The sequence below is a fragment of the Mustela nivalis genome, assembly GCF_964662115.1.
Source record: "Mustela nivalis genome assembly, chromosome: 2".
Taxonomy (NCBI): Eukaryota; Metazoa; Chordata; class Mammalia; order Carnivora; family Mustelidae; genus Mustela; species Mustela nivalis.
Genome location: NC_139021.1, coordinates 37,693,403 through 37,718,006, shown reverse-complemented (window position 1 = coordinate 37,718,006; position 24,604 = coordinate 37,693,403). Strand labels below are relative to the sequence as shown.

The 24,604-nt window shown below is 43.1% G+C and overlaps 1 protein-coding gene across 1 annotated transcript; it reads left to right on the top strand.

Moving 5' to 3' along the window:
* Positions 1 to 686: 686 nt before the first annotated feature.
* Positions 687 to 22,963, top strand: ERICH5 (glutamate rich 5). Its single transcript, XM_082722804.1, has 3 exons — positions 687 to 1,077; positions 19,356 to 20,387; positions 22,083 to 22,963. Exons 1-3 carry the CDS (start codon positions 1,020 to 1,022, stop codon positions 22,193 to 22,195), a joined length of 1,203 nt encoding a protein of 400 aa, XP_082578930.1. The 5' UTR covers positions 687 to 1,019; the 3' UTR covers positions 22,196 to 22,963.
* Positions 22,964 to 24,604: the final 1,641 nt, after the last annotated feature.

Below are 24,604 nucleotides of genomic sequence, written 5' to 3'. Positions count from 1 at the left end.
AATAATTGGTCCCAGCAAGAATATTAATGTATGCTAACAGTGGCAGATAAAAGTTTGATGAGATATAGGATGTTAGTCTTAAAGTAAATTATAAGGAGTAAATTACAATGAGTAAAATAGTAACTTTTTGGTGGCAAACTTGGCAGACACTACCTTAACTAACCTGTCAAAGTTAGCATCACCAATAATGGAGGAAACTGACATCATTTGCTCTCGGTGGGAATTCACAGACGACACATCGCGCATTCCAGCCAAAACTGCACTGCCTGAAAACAATCCTAAGGAAACACCGCACAAAGCCAAACCGAGAAATATTCTACAAAATAAATGGCCCATTCTCTTAAAAGAGGTCAAGGTCATGAAAGACAAAGACTGGAGGAACTACTTCAGATTAAGCAAACTAAAGAGAGGCACAACAATTAAATGTGATGTGTGGTCCCAGATTGGGCAATTGACTGAACTTGACTACCAGGTGGATTAAATAGTATATCAACAGCAAACTTCCTCGTGGTAACAGTACTGACGTTATGTAAGAATAAGACTGCCATCCGAAGCTAGTCTACCAATCAATATCCACTGACCACAATCGCCTCCTCCCCTCTCCAGCTATTTAGTGATGATTCAGATGAGTCCTCCCAGCCCTTCGCCCTCGCCGTTAGGGACACCATCCCTATCCCTGCTTCTGAAGCCTTTTCCCTCTCCTCCTCGACTGCACTCCCCACCTTCTGCCCACTTGGCTCCCGGTCCTTGTCCTCTCCAGCTTCTTCGCTCCCGCCTCCCGGACCACCTCCTCCACCCCCTCCACCTCTGCCGCTCACCCTCCCCTCTCCAGGTGCGCACCGCCACCGCGACGCGCCGCCGTGCGCTTGCGCTGCGCAACCGCCGGTGCCGGGCGGGCTGAGTTGCAGGAACGCTGCGCCGCCGGTGCGTTCTGCACGGGATCCGAGCTCCGGGCCGACGCCCGCACGGGGTCGGGACAGGTGGCTGCGCTGGTCCACAGGGCCGCCCTTCTGCCCGCGATGGGCTGCTCCAGCAGCGCCCTCAACACGGCCGGCGACAGCAGCGGGCTCCGCAGAGGTGAGCAGGGGACCCGGCCCCAACGCCGCCCGGTCCTCGGGATTCGAGTTGGCTTGCTCCCCGGGGGTCCGAAAGGTACGACTCGTGTCCGCCCCGTCCGGCAGGGGGCGGGCTGCTAGCTGACGACCGGAGTGGGCCCTGAGCGCCTCGCGACTCCCTCGGGAAAGCCGCTGGACCCGCGGTGTGGAGGTCCCCGTGCGCCCCGCCGCGCACGCTGCCGGACCCGGGAGGCCAAGGGCTGGGCCCGGGGAGTTGGCGTTCAATCCCTACCGCGGTTGGCGGTGGCTTCCCTTAAACAGATGAGTGTTTTCCGACCCTTAAAAGAGGTGCTCTTTTATCTCCCCAAAGTACGAACTTTCAGATTATATAAAGCTGCAAACTCACTGGGAACTGGTAACTATTCGTCTGGTCGTGAGGAGAGACGTGGTACCCATTTTTCTTTTGAGACCTTGCCCTCTCGTCAGCCTTTCAGCATCAAAGATGGTACAGGTGGACGGACGTTCACTCCATCAAGTAGGTTCTTGCTCTATTAAAGAGGTCAGATACACCTTCCCCTATCCTTGGCTTCAGTATTTCCTGACGAATATCCATGGGGTAAAAAGTGGTCATCACCTAAATTCAACAAGTGTATTTTGGACGTCTATTATGTCATAGCCAGGTGTCTGGCTAGATGCTGGAGATATGAGACCCTCTTGGGAGGGGGGGGGTGTTAGGGGTCAAAGAGACAGGCAATAAACAAGTTAAATGATTAAGTTTCTGACAGTGAGAAGTGCTATGAAAAGAGTAAGAGCAGATTAATTAACTAGAGAGTGACTGGGTTTTATGTGCACTTCTAAGATTTTGAATGGCTAACATTTTTAGACAAAGTTTCGAAGGGTAAGCAAATTCCTTCAAGTTATTTTGGAGTCATACTCAAGGCTAACGCTAGGGGAAATTTTATATTCCAGTTAATTCCTTTTCAGAGGTCTTCTTTTAGCACCTTGTGTTATTCCAATAACAGAAACGTCTTCCCCGCTGATTCTGTAAGTAGAGAGCACAGTATTCTCCTGAATGCTGTTTCAAAGTTCAGACGCCGTGTCCTAGTCAGAAAGAAGTATGTTTGTTGTGTTGCAGTCATTTTCATGGTGTATGATAAATTTATTTCTAAAAGCAATAAAAAGTTTGGAAATAGGAAAAGTCATTAAAACCATATATATAAAAGTGATTCCAAACCCTTTGTCATTGACAACGATGTGAAGTGATGGAAAAATCCATTCCTAATGTACAATACTCACTAACCTTTCTTTTTTTTTAATTTTTAATTTTTTATAAACATATATTTTTATCCCCAGGGGTACAGGTCTGTGAATCGCCAGGTTTACTCACTTCACAGCACTCACCAAAGCACATACCCTCCTCAACGTCCATGCTAACCTTTCTTTTAAAGAAACGAAAGCCTCATACCTCAAACATGCTCTCAAGAGGTCAGTGCAAAATAATAATAATAATAATAATAAATTTTAAAAATTTTTAAAGAGGCTAGAACAAGGAACAATTTCTTTGATGTTTCATTTTATTTTATGAAACCGGGTAGATTTTGCATTCTGTTCCATGACAAATCCTTGTTGTTTTCAATATGAAAAACTGAGGAAAATTGATGCTTCAAGAAGGTAGACCATATTTTGGTTTCTCTTATCTCCTTCTGTGGCCCCAGATATCCCAGGAGTAGCATACTGATTTAAGAAGCAGAACACTAGGGGCACTTGGATGGCTCAGTGGGTTAAGCCTCTGGCTCTTGGTTTTGACTCAGGTCGTGGTCTCATGGGGTGTGAGATGGAGTCCCATCCTGAGCCATGCCTCAGGCTCCACACTCAGCAGGAGTGGGCTTGAAGAGGCTCACCCTCTGCTCCTTCCCCTTGCATGTGCACGCTGTCTCATGCCCCCCCCCATAAATAAATGGGGGTGCCTGAGTGGCGCAGTTGGTTAAGCCACAGACTCTTGATTTCCACTCAGGTCATGATCTCAGGGTCCTGGGATCCCTGGAGTGGGCCTCTGCGCCCAGTGCAGAGTCTGCTTCAGGATTCTCTCTCCCTCTCCCTCTGCCCCTCTTCCTGTTTGATCATGCTTTCTCAATCTCTCTCAAATAAATAAATAAATAAATGTTTTTAAAATATATAAATAAATCTTTTTTTCTTAAAGCTGAGTACTGTATCATCATTGTAGATTTTATTTTTTACTTCTTAAAGTTTTTTTATTTATTGAAGAGAGAAAGTGCATGCACACATGTGAAGGAGCAGGGAAAGAGGACTCCATGCTGAGTGTGGAGGCTGGGTTTGATTCCAGGACCCTGAGATCATGACCTGAGCTGAATTCAAGAGGGAGCTCAGCCACCTGAACCACCCAGACACCACCCCCCCATTATAGATTTTTTTTAACTGATAAAAACATGACTCTGGGGAATGTTACTCTTAGGGAAGGGCATACTCATAATAAGGGGAATGAGTTTTTAATCCTTTCAAAACATAATGAATAACTTTGTTTAAAAAAAAAAACATTTTATCACCAGTATTAATAACCATCAATATAAGTCACACCCTTTCATTTTTTATTCATGCTTTCCTTATTGTTCTAAGTTTTCCTGGATGATGTTCTGAAAGAAATGTTAAAATGCCCAACAACCAGGTTAAGTGTATAGAAAATTAATCTGCTGCATAAATTGCTCAATGCACATATTGAATCAGTCAACAGGTATATTTTGCTTCTGATCCCCAATCACACAATACTCTCTTGTAATTGGATACTATTGTATGTTCATCAGCATTTCAACTCCATGATCTTGGAGGCTCAATAAATAATTCATTCCTATTTGTGCAGCTTAAAACTTCTTTAAATCCTAAATCCAATCCTAAGTCTGTGTGTATGAGTTTTAGATTAAAATAAAAATCCAAGTTTATTAAATGTCCTGCAAGTACCTTTATTAAGTGTACCCCTGGTGCCTAACAATACTTGGCACATAGTTGTTGAATTAATTACTTCACTTAATCTTTATGACAATACTGTAAGTATGGTTATCTCCATTTCAAAGATAAGGAGCCCTGTGACCTTGGACAATTATTTACTCTTCAGAGTCAGAGCTGGGCTTTGAATTCAAGTCCTCTGCTTCCAGAGCTTGACCTGTTTCTCCTTAAATCATTTTTTGATAACTAGATTTAAATCTGTTTTTGCCTCAGATCACTCTGGATCCCCATTAGACTTGTATGTCATCCACTTTCCAAACAACAAAAGAAATCTAATTAAGTATAATATAATATTATAATTTAATAAGTTTAATAATATAATTATAGTTTTATCAAAATCCCTAGATAAGATCTATAGTAATAAATATGATAGAGTTGTGATATATGTAATAAATACATTTGTTCTATATTAATATATAATGAACATATTTTAATAAGTATTTCTTTATCCCAAATGAGTCAGTAAAATATGAACTTCGTATTTACTTCCAAATATAAACTAGGAATATTTGGAAGACATTTATTTAACCCTAGAGCTATTTTGAGCAGAGTACATAGATGTAGAGAAACTTCTGGTCCCTCCCACAGTGATACAGATAATCCTCATATCCTACCAGACATTCTTTAAATTCACAATATCAACCTTAAACCCACATGGGTTGATGTTAAAATATGAGAACTAGCCTGTAGACTGGATTTGCACTGACAAATTCTGAATTTTCTCTTAAGTAGCTTAAGAACTGTCATACATGACATAATATTAGCTTACAAGCAAAATAATCATTAAATAGTGGTTTGGGCTAGATTACCTCTGAGATCAATTATGACTCTACAGGATTTTTCCTGTACCATCAAAATATGAAGGCACTTATTTTCTGGGCTTAAATGTAAGTCAGATAGCAGCTGTTTGGTTAGGTAGCTGTTAGGCTAAAGAGAAAAAGCCCTTCCACTGATCACATGGCTGTGTTTGCTCGGACCCATCAGACATGGAATCCCACCGAGCTTCTTTCCCTCACCTCTGAAGGTGACTGACTACGGAAAGAGACGTGGGGGACCAGGACACAGGTGGGTAGTCAGATAACTATCCAGTGCTTTCAAAGTGTTGAACAGGGCCTGGTATATGCTAGTCACACATAGGTTTTTACTGAATGCCCTAAAATCTAGAAGGAAAGAGGCTTTTCTTTCCAAAAGGACGATTATACAGATTGAGTGGACTTTCTTGTATTTGTGGAATCAAGTCTAAATTTGGGGGCCATATTCTGTTCAAAATTTCTGTTCTTTTCAGCACCCCGAGGGTCCGGTGGAATTGAACACAAAGGTTTTGTTGATTTTACGGACTTTAACGGACTCACGAGTCTTTAGGTTTTCGTACCTGAAGCATCCCCCTGTGCTGCCAGCCTCCTATGTCCATGTGTGATCCTTGCCTGCTCTTCCCTAATATAAATGCCAACTATTTCTGGCAGACTTCTTCCTGAAATCTTCCAGCTTCAGCACCAGCACGGACGAAGTAAATAGATGGTCATTATTGACAATTTCACTGCTAGGTTAATAGATACATTTCCACTGCTAGCTATAATCATTTGTTTATTCTACCCTCAACTCTCCACTAGCTGCTTGGAGTCCGTGTTACCAAGGCAATTGAACGAGGCTTGAATTTCACACTGTTATGTGAATTGTTCTTTGTACTGCGGAGATACCTTCAGCCAATATTTTCACACAGTGATATTTCAGTCCTAAGTAGACAAACGTTTTTTCTTTGTAATTGAAGTCTAAATATCATCAACATTATAACTCATTTTAATCGGCTTGGCTGCAGATATTATATATAAAAATGGGATTTATTCCTTTATAATGCTGGAAGTCAGGGCGCCTGAGTGGCTCAGTTGTTGGGCGTCTGCCTTTGGCTCAGGTCATAATCCCAGGGTCCTGGGATCGAGCCCTGCATCGGACTCCCTGCTTGGTGGGGAGTCTTCTTCTTCCTCTCCTACTCCCCCTGCTTATGTTCCCTCTCTCACTGTATATCTCTCTGTCAAATAAATAGATAAAATCTTTTTTATTTGGGTGGCTTTAAAAAAGTCTGGTGGCTCAGTGGGCTAAAGCCTCTGCCTTCAGCTCAGGTCATGATCTCAGGGTCCTGGGATCAAGCCCCACATCAGGCTCTCTGCTCAGCAGGGAGCCTGCTTCCCCCTCTCTCTGTCTGCCTCTCTGCCTATTTGTGATCTCTGTCTCTGTCAAGTAAATAAATAAAATCTTTAAGAAAAAAAAAAATGCTGGAAGTCTAGACCAAGTCTAGTATGTCTTTATGTCCCTTCTAGAGCCTGGCACAGAGAGCTTGGCAGGTCTTTGTGGTTGGGTGGTTATTACATACAGCTAATTAAAATGGAATATAAGAACCACATACGTGGCTCAAAAATTTGAAAACATTTGAAAAATGCATGCTTTGAAAAGTATACCTCCTGCCCTATTCCCACCATCTGCTTAGTTCCAATGATGCCCATGGGTAAATACTTTTATTGAGTGGAGGTTTTTTGGATACTCTTCCAAAATTTGTTTATACATTGCAAATATCATTTCCCACTCCCATCTACAATATACAATGTAATTTTAAAAGATTTTATTTATTTATTTGTCAGAGACAGAGCAAATGAGAGAGAGTGCAAGCAGGGCGAGTAGCAGGCAGAGGGAGAAGCAGGTTTCCCACTGAGCAAGGAGCCAGATGTGGGACTTGATCTCAGGACCTTGGGATCATTCATGACCTGAGCCAAAGGCAGACACTTAACCAATTGAGCCATCCAGGTGTCCCTATAAAATGTATCATCCCCACTATTTTTCACCTTGTGTTTTTTTCACCAAACAAAGTGGAGATCTTTCTATATTGATATATAGAGAATGTCTTTCTCCTTTTTTACCCTTGCTTAACAATCTATTGTGTGATTTGTTTGGCCAGTCCCCTACTGATGGATATTTGGTTTGTTTCCAATCTTTTCCTGTTGCAAACAAGGCTGCAGTGAATTCCTTTATATATACATCATTTTGAATGCGTGCAAGAGTAGCTGTGGAACCATTTCCCAAAGTGGCATTACTAAGTCAAAGGGTATGTGCCGTTATGATTTTCATGGATAACTGCGTAAATGCCTTCCTTAAGACTTGTACCAGTTTACTCTCTCATCAACAATACAGTAAGTTTTTTTTTTTTTTAATAAAATTGAAGGATTTTCGAGGTTAGTGCAGCCACATCAAAACATGGGCTTGGAGGGGAAGGCAGGAGACAGGTAGGAGTTCCCACTTGGTTCCCGGTATTTAAGACTCTGATACCCACAAGAATCTTCTAAAGCAAACATCAGTATCAGCAAAAACAGCTAAGAAACTGCAGTTTAGCGAGGAGAGATCACTTGCCCGAGATCTCAGAGCTAGCAAGGGATGGGGCTGCAGCCCAGTTCGTGTGACTCGGGAGCCCCTGCTCTTCTCACAGTCCAGTTCCATCTGGGGTCCAGCCCCTCTTCTGCCATAACTTGTTGTATGGCCCGACCTGTAGGCAGAACACAAAACCTGTCTGTCCAGTGGGTGCATGGGTGGATGGCTGGATTGACAGAGATGGGGATTCAAGGGCATGAAAGTACCACATAGAAAAGCTGAGGGAGAGTAGGAATCGGAACCCAGGGAATAACAGAAATTCGGAAGGCAACGTTGGCTGCAGTGGGCTTGGGATGAGAATGAGTTGTGGAGAGGGTCTCCTCATCAGGCAGGCAAGAGTCAACACAGCCAAACAAAGCTTCACTGTGTTCTTTTAAATCATGCACCTGTAAGGTTGCCCCACGTCCCAGCTAATGTGCACAGTTTCACTTCTGTGTTAATGTTTTACAACATCGGGTGTAAAATAAAAACCTACCACTTGTGGGGGGTTCCTGCAGGGCTCACCAAAACTGATAAAGAGCACCAAACTTGGCCAGGCTTCAGCACCTGGTGTGTTTAAGGGTATGCAGTTCCAGGTAACTTTTTTTTAAAGCAAAATACCAGACTATAGCTCTCCAAGTGAGTGTTAATGTCTGGAAAGCATCAAAATAACCTCAGAAACCTCTTTACTTTCCCAGAGATGTTGCTGTTGTTGATGTTGCTTGATCCCCTCCCTGGGAGTTGCTGTCTAGCTCTAGAGTTCATTCTTTTGTGCATATTCAAGGATATCAGAGATTTGCCCTTTAAGGGTGAGGACTGAAGGAAAAAACCCACCCACATTTATTTTTTAATTTTTTTTTAAGATTTTATTTATTCATTTGACAGACAGAGATCACAAGTAGGCAGAGAGGCAGGCTCCCCGCTATGCAGAGAGCCTGACTTGGGGCTCAATCCCAGGACCCTGGGATCATGACCCGAGCCGAAGGCAGAGGCTTTAACCCATTGAGCCACCCAGGTGCCCCCAACCCACATTTTAAAAAAAGATTTATTATGTATTTGAGAGAGAGAGAGAAAGTGAAAGCATGAGCCAGGGGGAGGGGCAGAGGGAGAGAAATCCTCAAGCAGACTCCCTGCTGAGCGAGGAGCCCCACACAGGGCTCCATCCCAGGACCGGCAGATCATGACCAGAGCTGAAATCAAGGGCCGGGCCGACTGAGCCACCCAGGTGCCCCACATTGTTTTTAATAGCTAAATATCTATGGGAATTGCTTTATGAAGGTGGACAAAATAGGCCAGGTGATGATTGTATGCTCAGAAACAAGGAATGGTCGTTGGAAATAGGCAAGGAACAGAAAGGTCAGCCTGTGTCAGAGGGGCAAGTTCAGCTGACATCACTTTCTTCCCCATGGAAGGGCCCAAGGGGCTGTGGGTCCCCAGGATAACTGGGCTGGGCTGCAGTCACTGGGTGGGCTTGAGTCCTACATCTTAGGGAAGATGACCCTCTTTTCTCAGACTACATACTCAGCAGTCCCTTTGGCTGCTCCTCTAGGCTGGCTTCTCCAATAAGACAAAGACCTCAAGACTCGATAACATGTTCTTTATTCATGCTGAACACTCCTCAACATTCGAGTATGTATGGTTCTGAACACTTGCTTTGAGATGAGCACATCATATAAGGCTGGTTACGAAAGTGAAGTGTCCAAATGTGCCTTAAATAGGAAAGTCAAGATAGAAGATCAAAAAGCATCCATAGACAGCAAAATGGCATTCCTGCCCTCTCTATCTACTTTAGGGTCACCAAAAGTCACATTTCATTTACAAACAGCACACTCTGTAGCCCTGACAGTGTAGTTCAAAGTGGGCATCAAAATAGCACCAATTAACATCAGTTAGGATAAAATGAACTTGACCTCATGAGCCAAAGATTGAAACTTCTCTATGTTTCAACAAGCCTTCCCTATGACCTGAGCTCTAGCCTTTCCTGGCTTCTTTGCAGCTATTCCAGATGCCTCTTTCCCATCAACTACCCCCCCCAACCCCCCCACCCCCGCCTCCAGCTTCCCAGAGTGAACCTCTCTCTCAGTGATTGACCTGCCTCTTCTCCATTAAAAGGAAGGTCTTCGGGATCTACTTCTTTGGATGCACCATCAAACCAAGTTATTGTGTTTTTTGTTTTGTTTTTGTCTATGAGCTAATTGCCTGTTCCTCTTACCATTTGGGGACAATACTTCCTCAAGCCTAAAATATATTTGTCCTTACATTCAGTGAAAAGGACGTTTCTGCTTTATTCAGAGGCTTGTTTTTAAAACGTTTTTATAAAGGGTCCCTGCAGGATGAAAACATGACACACTATGCAGACTGCCCTGTTTGATCTGTCCTTATCTTCTCAGTCTCCCCCAGCTAATGCTCCTCTAGTCTATTTTTTCTTTTTAGTAAAAGGAATGCTTTCTGACTTTTTTTCTTTTTAGTAAATTTGCAAAAGAAAAGGGACTGTTAAAAATATTAAGTAATATTTTTATATTACTTAATATATATATATTAAGTAATAACACATGTGGTACAAAAATTAAAAATCATAAAAGTGGTATATGGGGGCGCCTGGGTGGTTCAGTGGGTTAAAGCCTCTGCCTTCGGCTCAGGTCATGATCCCAGGGTCCTGGGATCGAGCCCCACGTTGGGCTCTCTGCTCACCAGGGAACCTGCTTCCTCCTCTCTCTCTGCCTGCCTCTCTGCCTACTTGTGATCTCTGTCTGTCAAATAAATAAATAAAATCTTTTTAAAAAAAAAAGGTGGTATGTGAATGACCAAAGTTTTTTCTACAGTTATCAGATCTTATATTGCTAGGTTACATGCTCTTGTATTTTTGCTGCTATTCTTTAAAAAAAAACCACAACTTTTATCTTTAGATTTATAGAAAGATTATGAAAATATACAGAGAGCTCCCACAGACCCCATACCCACTTTCCCTTATTATTAACATCTTATGTGAGTAGCGCATGCGTATCACAATTAATGAACCAATACAGATACATTATTTTTTAAAAGATTTTATTTATTTATTTTAGAGAGAGAGAGCAAGATGGGGAGGAGCTGCAGAGGGAGAAGCAGTCTCCCCTTGAGCAGGGAGCCCGATGAGGGGCTCAATCCCAGGACCCTGAGATCATGACGTGAGCCGAAGTCAGATACTTAACTGACTGAGCCACCCAGGTGCCCTCCATACATAATTATTATTATCCAAAGTCCATGCTTTATTCAGATTTCTTCAGTTTTTCTCGAATGTCCTGTTTCTGTTCCAGAGTTCCATCCAGGACTCCAGAATGCATTTAGTCATTGTGTTTCCTTAGACCACTCTTGACTATGACAGTTTCTCAGTCGTGTTTTAGATGACCTTGACAGTTTTGAGTACTGGTCAGGTATTTTCTAGACTATCCCTCAGTTGGGTTTTGTCTGCTGGTTTTTTTTTGTTTTGTTTTTTGTTTTTTTTTTTTTACAATGCTCCTGGGGTTGTGGGCTCTGGGAGAAAGATGACAGAAGTAAAGTGCCCTTCACACCACATCATCACATCATCTCAAGGGTACACATTCTCAGTGTGACTTATTACTGCCTCCCTAAGCTTCTCTAATCCTCTGTTTGAAGACTCTGAAGCTTGGGAAAGGGTAAGTGTAGGAATTTATTTTATACTCTCGTCTTACTGAAATCTTCTAGCTTAATCATTGCCGTGATTCTTGGTCAAAACTGCCTCTTCCGGGGCGCCTGGGTGGCTCAGTGGGTTAAAGCCTCTGCCTTCAGCTCAGGTCATGGTCCCAGGGTTCTGGGATCGAGTCCCGCATCAGGCTCTCTGCTCAGCGGGGAGCCTGCTTCCTCCTCTCTCTCTGCCTGCCTCTCTGCCTATTTGTGATCTCTCTGTCAAATAAATAAATAAAATCTTTAAAAAAAAAAAAACTGCCTCTTCCTATATCAAAGCTTTTTCTTATGCCCTGCTTTATGAAGAAGCTCATTCAATTCAATTTTCAAATGTCTGTTCCAGAGCCCCATGTTGGCCTCCCAGGTGCTTAGGACTGTAAGGGGAAGACAAGTAGCTTTTCATTCTGGAAAATAAAATCCCTCACTTCCCACAGTGCGATCTGTACTGTTCCCTCACTGTGGAGGCAAAATCATCTGAACAGAGCGTGGGTCTGCAACCTGAGAGAATCACAGCAGTGGTCACCTGAAAGTCCTGGGGTCCTACTCCGTCTGCCACTGCTCTTCTAGTCCTAGGACCTCAGGGGGGCACTGACTACCCGCCCGTCCATTGTGAATACGACTGCTCTACTGTAAAATTTAATATTTGATCCCAGCCCCCAATTTGCTAACTGCTCATGGGAATACTCGGCTTCTCAGGCACGGGCACCTGCTCCTGCCCACAGGCATTCATACCCTGCACCCCCCCTGAGTCAAGCACAGGCACCGTGGCTGAGCTAGGGGAACAGCCAGCTCACACCGGTGTGGCCACTTGCTCGCTGCCCTTGGAGCGCAGGGTGGAATAGAACATGCCATTAACCTTAAGTTCAGAGGAGAAATGAGAAGGCTCCTTTTCCTGGACCTCCCTGAGGAGGGGGCTTAGCAAACCCAGCCAGTTCTGTGACATGAAGGAAGCTTGAGAAAAATCTCCCTCTCTGGTATGGAGCTTACTTAGACCAGCCCGGGCCCTTGACATCACTAAATCAGCGTACTCACCTGATCCCCAGTGCTGACTATATGACAGGCAAGCATGAGGATGGAGCCTGGACCCTCTGTCTAAGGATAGGCAGCAATGCCCATGGGGAGTGAGGGACATGACCCCAGCAGTTCTGCCTACTTTTGATCTGTGTCTGTCAAATAAATAAAATCTTTTTTTTAAAGATTTTATTTTGTTTATTTGACAGAGATCACAAGTAGGCAGAGAGGCAGGCAGAAAGAGAGGGGGAAGCAGGCTTCCCGGGAGCAGAGAGCCCGATGGGACTCGATTCCAGGACCCTGGGATCATGACCTGAGCCGAAGGCAGCAGCTTAACCCACTGAGCCACCCAGGTGTCCCAAATCAAAAAAAATCTTTAAAAAAAAAAAAAAAGCCGAAGGCAAAGTGCCTCAATGAACAGGAGCCGCTGTAGTACCTCCTGGAGAAGCAGGGTGGGCGAGGTCTGTTGAGGTTGGTCAAGTGTCACAGTGTGGGCTTGTCAGAGACATGATCTTCACTTTCTCTCTCCTCTGCCTCATTCATTGAAATGCCTTTGATTTTAAGACTAGATTTCTGCCCAAATGCTGGATCCCCAGGTGCCAGTAGTGAGCATCAGTCGATGAAAAAAATGTCTTTCTCAGTGGTGAATTCTGTTGCTCATTTCAAAAGTGACGTTTTGTGCAACAGCTTCTTTGAAATAAGAGTGTCTCTTCTAGGAGTCGAAAAATAACCAAAGGAAATGAAATTGGAACACGATTTCTGCAGGAGGTGACAATTTGTCATTACTTGGCCCTGTAGCTCTTAAATATTAGCCTTTCCCCTCCCCGGCCCAGCATCTCTGCCTCGAGTGTTCCAGAAGTGTCTCCCCAACGACATGGTCTTGTTCCTCTACAGTTAAACCTCAACATCAGGTTTACCTTCAAACTTGATCGAATTTACTCTGGGATGGTGAAAACTCATCTTAGAGAGTTCTGTTAGAAGGATGGCTTCTCCAGTCTTTATTTGCCCTCTTATAGGATTTTTTGGTCATGGTTTTATACTTCAGTTACGTGGGGTTTTGCACAAGTTCCTCTCTCTTCAAAATGAGCGCCCTGTTCACATCTAACCCATGACAGAATGCACTGTTGGGGATGAGCCCACAGGGACAGTGTTTGTAGATACTTTGGTGAGAGAAATGGGCAGAAACACCTAGAGCAGCACCACTGGTGGGCCCACAGATGTTTGTTGGATAAATGGTGGGATGAAATTGAGGACAAAGCAGAGTAAGAAAAGGAGAAGATGAGTAGACTCTTGACCTGGGGGCTGATGCCTGCTGCGTCTTGATTCCCAAAGGTCCAAAGTAAAGAAACTAGAAATGGTGGCAGCAAGGGAAAATACCAGGGTGCCCCTTTCTCACCAATTATTTAGAAAACCTGGAGGTCTTTGGGATGTCTAATATGTCACAGCCATGGGATAGGAAATATTGACCTCAAGTTTTCCTCCTTGCTGGGTAGAAACTTTTCATGTCTGATCAGGGTAATGAACTGAGTTGAAAAGCTTCCATCATAATGTGAATTTCAGGTATGTTAGCTCTCGTTCTAATCCCTTCTGTAATGTTGCCTAGTATTTCATTTCTTTGTGTGCCTATCACAACGGTGCTTACAACAAGGGTTCTGTTAGTTCAGCTGTCACAATAAATTTGTTCACGGATCAGCTTACAACAGAACCAAGAGAAATAATGAGCACCAAAGGATTAGGCCCAGAGCAGTGTATGATTTGATAAAACGTAGGGTTCAGAAAACACACACATCTTTTTATTTATTTATTTATTTATTTATTTGACAGACAGAGATCACAAGCAGGCAGAGAGGCAGGCAGAGAGAGAGGAAGGGAAGCAGGCTCCCTGCCAAGCAGAGAGCCCAATGCGGGGCTCGATCCCAGGACCCTGGGATCATGACCTGAGCTGAAGGCAGAGGCTTTAACCCACTGAGCCACCCAGGCACCCCAACACATACATCTTTAAACAACTTTGGATGTGGAAACAATGCATCCCTCCACAGTATTTATTACATAATAATACAGATTAGGCCGAGAACGTCTCCTATGGGTGGACCAAAGATCTCACTGCTTTCCAAGTTTGCATGCTAGAAGAAAGGATGTTGTACCTTCTTCACTTTCCAGTGTTTAGGGGCATGTTTATCCCAGCTCCTTAAGTTGCAGTTCATTCTTTCTGTTGCTAAGTTAGCTGTAATTTATTGGCAAGGCCACCAGGAGGCCATAAAGGACCTTTGTGAAATTGGAAAAAGATGCCCTCCCCACTCCTGACACCCCTTTGCAGATGCACAAAGGCTGGAGTTCAGCTCTCCCTCGCCCCTTGGCAGGACACCCTCTGTGTTATCCCCCAGCAGTGCCAGTCACGAGCTAGTGCTTTCCATCTGCAAGGCGACACACGGAATCCTCACAGCAACTCTGCTAATACTGTTCCCACTTTACAGCTGGTGAAACTGAGGCACAAAGAGCCATAATCAGGCTAGTGAGGACAGGAATCAGGACTCAGACCCACTACCTTATGGGTGTTGTTTTTAAGGTCATATGATCTCTGTCCTCTCCTTGAGAACAGATTACTCTCTTCTGTCACATAAGAGAAAGAACTTTTGGGCTGTTCATTAAGAACCATGACTTCCAAAATACATTCATTTCAAAATTCAAGCAGAATGCAATTAATGGATATAAATATAAAATGAATGTGTCACTATACTTAGAACATTGTCTCTCTCTCTCTCTTTTTTGGTGTTCATTTTATTTCTTTTTTCCTCTAAGTTTTTATTTAAATTCCAGCTAGTTAATATACACTGCAATATTAGTTTAAGTTGTGGAATTCAGTGATTCTTACAAACAGTAACAGTGATACTTACAAACAGCACTCAATGCTCATCCCTACTGGTGCCCTCCTCAGTACCCATTACCTGTTTAACCCCCCCCCCCCACCCGCCGCATCCCCTCCAGTAATCATCCATTTATTCTCTATAGTTAATACTTCATGGTCATTTTATTTATTATTTATTTTTTTAAAATTTTATTTATTTATTTGACAGACAGAGATCACAAGTAGGCAGAGAGCGAGGAAGGGAAGCAGGCTCCCCGCTGAGCAGAGAGCTCGACACGGGGCTTGATCCCAGGACCCCGGGATCAAGACCTGAGCTTAAGGCAGAGGCTTTAACCCACTGAGCCACCCAGGCACCCCATTGGTGGTCATTTTAAAGATGTTTATCTCCTTTGGGTTACTGTAGGAAAATACAGTGGCATTCTTCTGTAACATTTCCCAGTTTGGTTGGCTGTTTTCAGACTATATTATAAAAATGTTCTGTGTTGAGGACATTTGCCTACTTCAAGCTTATCTGTAAGATTAGGAAAATACCTAAGAATGAAAACTGATACGGTGATCACGTGCATAGATGTTCTAGTTATGTGGCACAAATTGATAGATCGCTTGGACACTTGTGACATTCTCTGTGGATAGAGAACTTTTCACAAAGCTTTTGATTTTGGAGAAAAACTTGGCTCGGTCTGATGGCATAATATGTCTTTCAAAATATACAACTGAGTGACTTCGTTTGGGGTGTGTTGTGACATCCCCCACGGCTTTCTGCTCTAGAAGATTGATGCCTCTGGAATGCACCCACAGCAGGCCCAGCTGCATGGAAATCGTCTGTCTCCTATAACTGACAGTACTAATCACTGTAGTAACTATTTTACCGGAAAATATAATTTGGCAGACATCTGTGATTAGTATATTAACACATTTCCCTGTTAATTCCCTAAGGCAGCCATCTCCAGAACATCCCTTGTGAGATCTTAATGAATCGTCTCGTCATAATGAAATTTCTTTATAAGCCTGAGAAATCCCTTTTGTTAAGTGGTCTAAAGGGCTATTCATTTGAAAGCTTCATTCATGCTGAGACCTGAGGGAGAGCCAAAGGATAGCCCTTCTCTCTGTTCTGACATCTGACTCCCAGGGGCACCCACTGCCAGGGCCCAGAATCGCCCCCAGTCCTTCCCAAACTCTGTTGCTCCAAGCCTCGGTTTACATTACTTTCCACCTGGGGCTTCAAGCCCAGTCCCAGAGGCAAGATGGGAAATGATTGGATGTGAACAAATGTATTAAAAGGAGAAACAGGAGCACCTGGGAAGCTCAGTCAGTTACGTGTCTGCCTTGAACTCAAGTGTCTGCCTTGAATTCAAGTCAAGATCTCAGGGTCCTGGGATTGAGCCCCACGTTGGGCTCCCTGCTCAGCGGGGAGTCTATTTCTCCCTCTGACCCAACCCTCTTGTGCACTTTCTCTCTCACTCACTCTCTCTCAAATAAATAAATAAAATCTTTAAAAATGAATAAAAAGAGAAACGATTGGCAATGAGTTGAATTAATGATAATACACAAACGAAGGAAGGGAAGAACTATGACATTATTAACTCAGGGAGAAATGAAAACTAATTTATGCAAAGTAATAGCTTACTGTTTGGCTCAGTTCCTCCTAGCAGACATACTTGTTCTATGGACATGTACCTGGATATTACCCAAATAACAAATAATTCTCATTTTCAATGATTGCTTATATACAATGGCTGAATTGAAAGGAAATGTGAATGTGTAAAGGGAGAGGGTAGGGGTGACAGAAGTGGGAGAAGAAGGAGCCCAAATCTTTATTTTCTATGGTGGGACTGAACAGAAATGCCCAAACTGAGAGATTATGAAGTAACAATTTGCTTAGAGATATAGAAGAAAAACATCCCCCCAAAACAGCTAAATGAATTAAGATACTTGCCCCTAGGGAAGTGAGAAGAGATCCGAGTTTTTTTTTTCTTTTTTTAAAGATTTTATTCATTTATTTGACAGAGAGAGACACAGCTAGAGAGGGAACACAAGCAGGGGGAGTGGGAGAGGAAGTAGGCTTCCCTCCGAGCAGGGAGCCCAAAGTGGGGCTCGATCCCACAACCCTGGGATCATGACCTGAGCCAAAGGCATACACTTAATGACTGGGCCGGCCACCCAGATGCCCCAGGAGATCCAAATATTAGCCGTGCATCTTACATTAGGTAATGAGATGTATGTACACATATATAACTGAGGTGGGGAGTAACTTGGGGAAAAAAGATAAAAAAAAAAAAATGAAAAGAAAAACAATTTTCAGGGGAAAAAAATAGAAGTATATCACTTAGAGGCCCATTGTTTATTCCCTCCCAGTTATTTTCACCCTCTGTTTGTGATTGTCTTTCTCTTACCCCCTCTTTCCCTTCCAGTGATTAACAATGCTGTAATCATACTGTGATAAAATTGATAGCTAACTTACTGAGCACTTAGGGGCACAGCAGACCGTGTGCTAATACACACTTTATATGCGCCATTTCATTTGATTAACCCCACTGTGCGTGCTGATATTTTAACTTCTATCATAATTATGTTCTTACATTAGCATATGGTCTTCATAATCATTTTTTTTCATGGAATAAGAATATTCCATCCAGCAGAATATGTATCTTTCCCCCAAATTATTTGACTTTTGTTTGCCACCTCTTGCTCTTATAAGGAATACTGAGATGATATATTTAAAGCTTTTTCCTGACATGTATTTTTTTCTGACATTTTTGTTTTTAGGATAAATTTCCAGAAGGAGGATTCCTGGGTCATAGAGTAGAATTATGTTTCCAAGTTGCTTGTCTTAAACTGCTTAGGGCATGTTAACATTCAGTGCTTAATGTGATGCCTCATGCAGCTTGGAGACAAGTAGTGAGAGAGAGTCATTGTCATTTTATGGATGAGATACTTAGGAGCTAAGTCTTCAAGGTCACACAACTGGAGGAAGGGCCAGAATTAAAATGCATGGTTCTCAACTCTTTCATGATTTCTGCTCCTCCTCCAAAATGAAATGAAACCCAGGCTGAGCTGTCCCTGTACTTTCCCTTCCCAGATGTCTTGGTCTTCACCTAGTGGAGCGTTTCAGTCATGGGACCCTTTCCTTTCACTGAGGGCCATTCTTCTTCAGGAAAAAGGAAGATCTCTCTAGCAGCCCAAAACCACACTCGAAATCTTCTATCAGGGCTAAGGAGGAGAAAGAGCAAGAAGCAGAAAGGACAGGAGAAAACAAAATGAAATATGCTTACTTAGAAAATGGGACAGAAACTATGAGAAGGTGTCTGAGGAGCAAACATGAAAACACCATGGTTTTGGAGGACCTTAACACTTCAGATACGGTGTTTGAGCTGAAGACAGTAAAGAAGTTTGACTTAGGGAGTGTTAGGGTCATGGTCTGGCCTTTCTTTGTTTAGTTGTACACAGGACTTTCTTGAATGTTAAATCTACTCTTTTTAAAAAATTTTATTGATTGGGATGCCTGGGTGGCTCAGTAGGTTAAGCCTCTGCCTTCGGCTCAGGTCATGAGCTCATGGGGTCCTGGGATCGAGCCCTGCATCGGGCTCTCTGCTCAGCAGGGAGCCTGCTTCCCCTTCTCTCTCTGCCTGCTGCTCTGCCTACTTGTGATCTCTCTCTCTGTCAAATTAAAAAAAAAGATTTTATTGATCAATTTATTGATTTGAAAGAGGGGGGTGGGGCAGAGGGAGAGGCAGAGAATCTCAAGCAGACTCTGTGCTAAGCCTGGAGCCCGATGCAGGGCTTGATTCCACAACGCTGAGACTCTGACCCAAGCTGAACCCAAGTCAGACGCTTAACCGACTGAACCACCTAGGCACCCCTACATCTATTTTTTTTTAATTTTTAAATTAACATATAATATATTATTAGCCCCAGGGGTACAGGTCTGTGAATTGCCAGGTTTACACACCTCACAGCACTCACTATAGCACATACCTTCCCCAATGATGTCCATTATTTCTTTCTTTCTTTTTAAAGATTTTATTTATTTATTTAACAGAGAGAGATCACAAGTAGTCAGAGGCAGGCAGAGAGAGAGAGGAGAAAGCAGGCTCCCTGCCGAGCAGAGAGCCCGATGCAGGACTTTATCCCAGGACCCTGAGATCATGACCTGAGCCAAAGGCAGAGGCTTAATCCACTGAGCCACCCAGGTGCCCCGATGTCCATTATTTCTTGATGGTGATATTCTTTCTCAGGATAGAAACGAATCAACAATTTGATTTTTTCTTTTTCTCTTTCAAATGAATGATCAAAAAATAACTTTAAATGTGTATTTTTTTCAATCACAGAAGAAAGTGAGTCCTGCTTTGCCCAACCAAAACCACGGACACTGGGAAAAGAATCCACTCTTTTTGGCAAGGTGGAAAAGGAAAGTCCAGCCCCCTTCGAGAAGCTCAAGATTTCAGCAGTGTCTACAGCTAACGGAGTTAAACCTGTCCATGAACGGCCCCTGGCAAACAGTGCTGCGGATCTACCAGCATCCATAGAAGAGGCTCAGCCTCTAGACAGACCCGAGGAGTCGGGGCCACCCCAGCCAGGTGGCAAAGATGATACTCTGGGTATGGGAGGAAAGAAGAAAGACATGGGAGCAGTGGCAGAGGCTCAGCCTTTACAAGGAAATGCTGAGACCGAATCTGGAGGAACAGACCTCAAGTACACCAAGCCTTTGAGGGCCACAGGAGAGAGGGGCTCTCCAGGAGCAGTGGAGGGTACTGAGAATCCACAAACTGCCGGACAGATGAAACTTCTAGGAACATCTGATAAAATCCCTCCTCTGGAAGCAGCCAGAGAGCCACAACCTCAAGAAGCAATGGGCAAAGGTGAACAGACCCAACTCCCAGAAACAGTTCCCAAGGAGAAGGAATCTCCAGAAGTACTGGAAGGAAGTCAGTTTGTGGAAACAGCTGGAGAGCAGCAACTTCAAGAAACGTTGGGGAAAGATGAGCAGTCCCAACCTCTAGAAACCATTCCCAGAGAGAATGAAACGCCAGAAATATCGGAAGGAAGTCAGTTTGTGGGAACAGCTGGAGAGCGGCAACTTCAAGAAACATTGGGAAAAGATGAACAGTCCCAACCTCTAGAAACCAATCCCAGAGAGAATGAAACACCGGAAGTGTTGGAAGGAAGTCAATTTGTGGGAAAAGCTGTTAACAGTGAGTTGCTCCATAAAACTCCTGAAGGTCCCAGAAACATGGAGCAGAGTCAACTTGAAGGAATGATAGCTGGAAGCATGGAGCATCCAGTGGGAATTCTAGAAATAGGAGCAAATATGGAAATGGTCAAGAAAATGCACACTAATGAAGAGGACCAACACATTGAAGGTAAATTTATGATGGTTGTTTAGATGTGTTGCATGAGAGATCATCACTGGGGATTGCTGTTTTGGGTGGTTGGACTTCATTTGACCCAGACCAAAAAGGCTTCCATACCTGGAAAATAGGCTTTTGGCTCTCCGCAGAAATTTTCTACACTTGGTCTTAGCCAAATGGCTGGGAAGCAATCCAGCAAAAATTTTCTAAAGCGGGGCTCCTGGGTGGCTCAGTTGGTTAAGCCACTGCCTTCAGCTCAGTCCCGCATTGGGCTCCTACCTCCGAGGGAGTCTGCTTCTCCCTCTGACCCTCTCCCCTCTCATGCTCTCTCTCTTACTCTCTCTCTTGCTCAAATAAATAAATAAAATCTTTAAAATTTTTTTCTAAAGCATAGTCTGTCTACAGTTTTTAACCTGGAGTTGTCCTTGTTGAATGCAATTGGATGTTGAAGGCAAAGTATTAAAAGTTCTGAATTTTTCCAAGTTTACTTCTCACTGGGCCCATGTATGGGATGAAGATCCGAAGTAGAGATGAATAGGTGGTTAGTGGGGAACTCACCTAATGAAAGAATGCCAACGAATGGATAGAACAGGGCAGTTTTCATCTTTGCCAATTTATCCTTAGGAAAAAGTAAATCACTGTCAGTCTGCTGCTGTTCTCCCGCTGGCTTCTTGTCCCTATGAGAAGACTAGGGACAATGCATCATCTCTTGGCATATGTGTTTTTAAAATGTACTTGACCTTTATTACAGTCATAATTTTTTAAAAAATGTCTTCTAGGCCATGATCTACATTTTAGTGAGTTTTAGCTGCATACTGCTGGGTAACTGAGGAAAGCATTCATTCATCTGCTTCTTAACTCATTTACGACCACAGCAGCAGTTTTGGAGTCCCAGTCATATGCCAAGTGCGGGGATGCAGGGGTGAGGGATAGGCGCTGTTCTCCAGGGGCTCACAGTCTGGTGGGAAGAAGGTAGAATTTAAATAAATTACCACAGTCTATTGAGGTAAGCGCTTTAATGAAGGTGTATAAAAGTACTCCAGGTATAACAAGAGAGGAGCAAGTAAAAACATGTATTTGTCTGACTAGGGTTAGCAAACTTGGGTCGTTCAGGCCTAGGAGAACGACAGTGAGTCAAGTGAGGGCCATGTGTTGTATCTTGGGGAGCCGTGGGCATGGTAGTGAACAGGTGCACCAACATGTTAAAAGAGCAGCTGCCTCTTGGCTCTGTCCATGAGCATGGGGGCTAATGTTGCCCATGCTGACTTCTTAAGGAGACAAATTTGTATCTACAATGTCCAGACTTTTATTTATTTATTTTTCAGACTTTCAACTGTTTGCAATTAATGATTATTTTCTTTAAACACCATCATGGCCCAACAAAATAGATTTATGGGCATGCCTAGACCACCTTTTCATTTAAATATAAATGGAACTTTTTATTTATATTATGTTCTGCTCTCACTTCTTGGGTAATTCTGCAGTCTCATTTTATATAGGGGGATGCCAAGGTAGGAGATGTCAAGTGACATTGGCCATTCAGAGGATCTGAGAGAATCAAGGCAATTGCCTCTCTTGACCCCACCAGAGAAACTTACTAATTAGACCTAGAGAACAGAAGCTGCCCCATTGGAAACCAGCTGTCAGGAACTTTATTGTTAATGACAAATGAGCATCTCTTACTATCTCCTTTGGTTACTTTTCCAGGTGAGACAGGAGAAAAGGTTGAAACAGAGGCAGAGAACGAGAAAGGAAGTGAAGGGCCTGGAACAAAAGAAGAAGAAACAGGGGAAGCCGTGGGTCTTGCCGCAGCCACATAGATTGGCGTGATCGTAGAAGGATGAACGGACACAGTTGTGTTGTAACAGAGAAAAAAAATGGACTGAAGTGTGTGGGTATAGATCTTATCTTTTAATGTGTACGTATTTTATACAAAGAGTGTGGTTATCGTGTTCTTGATTAGGTTGTTCCATAAAACTTCTAAGCCGTACACAGTTGTCTTAGGCACTTAGAACAGTAATACATTCAAGACTGCAGCAGCCATTGCCCGTGACAAGTAGGGTGTACAATTACTGGAGGGTGAGGGTGTTTTCTTCATTGTGGTAATAGGTTTATTCTGTTTAGAAAATGAGACTCTAAAAAGAAGGTATAAGCCTTAGTTGTAGGGGGTTGGAGAAAGGGGTTAGCACAAATTAGGGAGCTCCTGATGATAAGGTTACACGGTTATAATTACGATGGGATGAGAAAGAACAACAGTGTCAGGGCAAACTATACCTAGTGTTTCTTTCCTGTGGCAGAATTTAAAGCTAGGAGGAACCTTGGAAAGTGTGTCCCTCTAGTTACGTCTCACTTGAAGTGTGTCTACTGCAGCCGGCTCTCATTTATCATGGTGTGTTCAATGTGTTAACAAAATCCTCATCAAAGGAACACATCTCTGGTGCTATTGTAAGATCAGGTATTTCGACACTGAAAGGCTACACATTTTCCATGTGCCATTTTGAATTTTACACTTACGTGAAGGATTTTAATTGGTGTTCCCCTTTCGACTGACATTAAAGGTATTTTAAATAAATAGACTTTTAAATGTATTTCAGAAGCAACAAACAATAAGAATTCAAACCTAGATTAGAGGGGCACCGGGATGGGTCCAGTCGGTTAAGCATCCTTCTCTTGATTTTGGCTCAGGTCATGATCTCAGGATTGTGAAATCCAGCCCTGCACTGGGCTCTGTGCTGAGCTTAGAGTCTGCTTAAGATTCTCTCTCTCGGGTGCCTGGGTGGCTCAGTGGGTTAAGCCGCTGCCTTCGGCTCAGGTCATGATCCCAGGGTCCTGGGATCGAGCCCCGCATCGGGCTCTCTGCTCAGCAGGGAGCCTGCTTCCTCCTCTCTCTCTGCCTGCCTCTCTGCCTGCTTGTGATCTCTCTGTCAAATAAATAAATAAAATCTTTAAAAAAAAAAAAAAGATTCTCTCTCTCCCTCTCTGCCCCTCCCCCCCCACTCCTGCACAGCCTGTGTGTGCACTTTCTAAAAACAAGCAAAACACCTAGTTTAGTTGCCTATGTGAAGTTTATTCCTTGGGTACTATTATTATTGTTTGTTTTTAGATTACTGTGGTTTAATGTTAGGCATTAGAGGTAGAAAGGAGCTAAGCAATTAGAATTTAAAAGCCATTTATAATGGGGCGCCTGGGTGGCTCAGTCAGTTGAGCATCTCAACCTTTGGCTCCATCCCAGGATCAAGGCCCGCCTCTAGCTCCCTGCTCAGCAGGGAGCCTACTTCTCCATCTCCCTCTTTCCCCTGGCTTGTGCTCTCTCTATCCCAAATAAGCAAATGAAGTCTTTGAAAAAATAAATAAAAACCATCTATAATATTTCATTAATGTTAAATATTTCTTTAATGTTAAAATCAAAAGTTACTTTTTAAGAATTCTTCCAAAATTTCCAAGGGATTTTGGTAAAAGATTATAGGTGAATGGTAACGATGATAGCAATCTTGTCTACCCTTGAGTGCCTTGTGTTAATGAATATTAGGATAGAATTATATTTTAGAAACACTTGGTGTCTTTTCTTATTTGCAAATATCTATTTTTTACGATAACTGTTCAAATGAATTAACTAGACTCTTTTACTTTAGCTTTGATATTAAAATGACTACTAGGATGGGGCGCCTGGGTGGCTCAGTGGGTTAAGCCGCTGCCTTCGGCTCAGGTCATGATCTCAGGGTTCTGGGATCGAGTCCCGCATCGGGCTCTCTGCTCAGCAGGGAGCCTGCTTCCTCCTCTCTCTCTGCCTGCCTCTCTGCCTACTTGTGTCTGTCAAATAAAAAAAAAAAATGACTACTAGGATGATCTGTAAGTAATTTCAAGAATATAGGCTACAGGGAAGAATTATCATCTTTATTCTGATTTTAATATTAGTTTATGTTTGTGACTTTAAAGAGTAGAAGTAGACAGCAAGAGGAAGTGCTTGAGTAGGTGACAGCCTCTTTTCTGCTGAGTTGCTGGGTTGTGATTTTGTTGAGAGCAAGGAACCTTTTATCTATCTTTAATGCAGGCATTTAGCCTCTTCAGTGGAACACAAAAGGTGCTTGATAAATATTTGTCAAATCAGTAAATGAATAATGAATACCAAGGGCTCCCATTTACATTGAATTCATTAAAAAAGAATAGATTTTACAGATCAGTTTGTGTAACACTGACATTTTCATGAGGGCTGCTAAGCTCAGTAACAA

Coding starts and splice junctions, on each gene's coding strand:
- ERICH5 (XM_082722804.1), top strand. CDS start 1,020: ATGGGCTGCTCCAGCAGCGCCCTCAACACGGCCGGCGACAGCAGCGGG. Junction 1,078..19,355: donor CAGCAGCGGGCTCCGCAGAG/GTGAGCAGGGGA, acceptor TTTCAATCACAG/AAGAAAGTGAGTCCTGCTTT. Junction 20,388..22,082: donor AGAGGACCAACACATTGAAG/GTAAATTTATGA, acceptor TTACTTTTCCAG/GTGAGACAGGAGAAAAGGTT.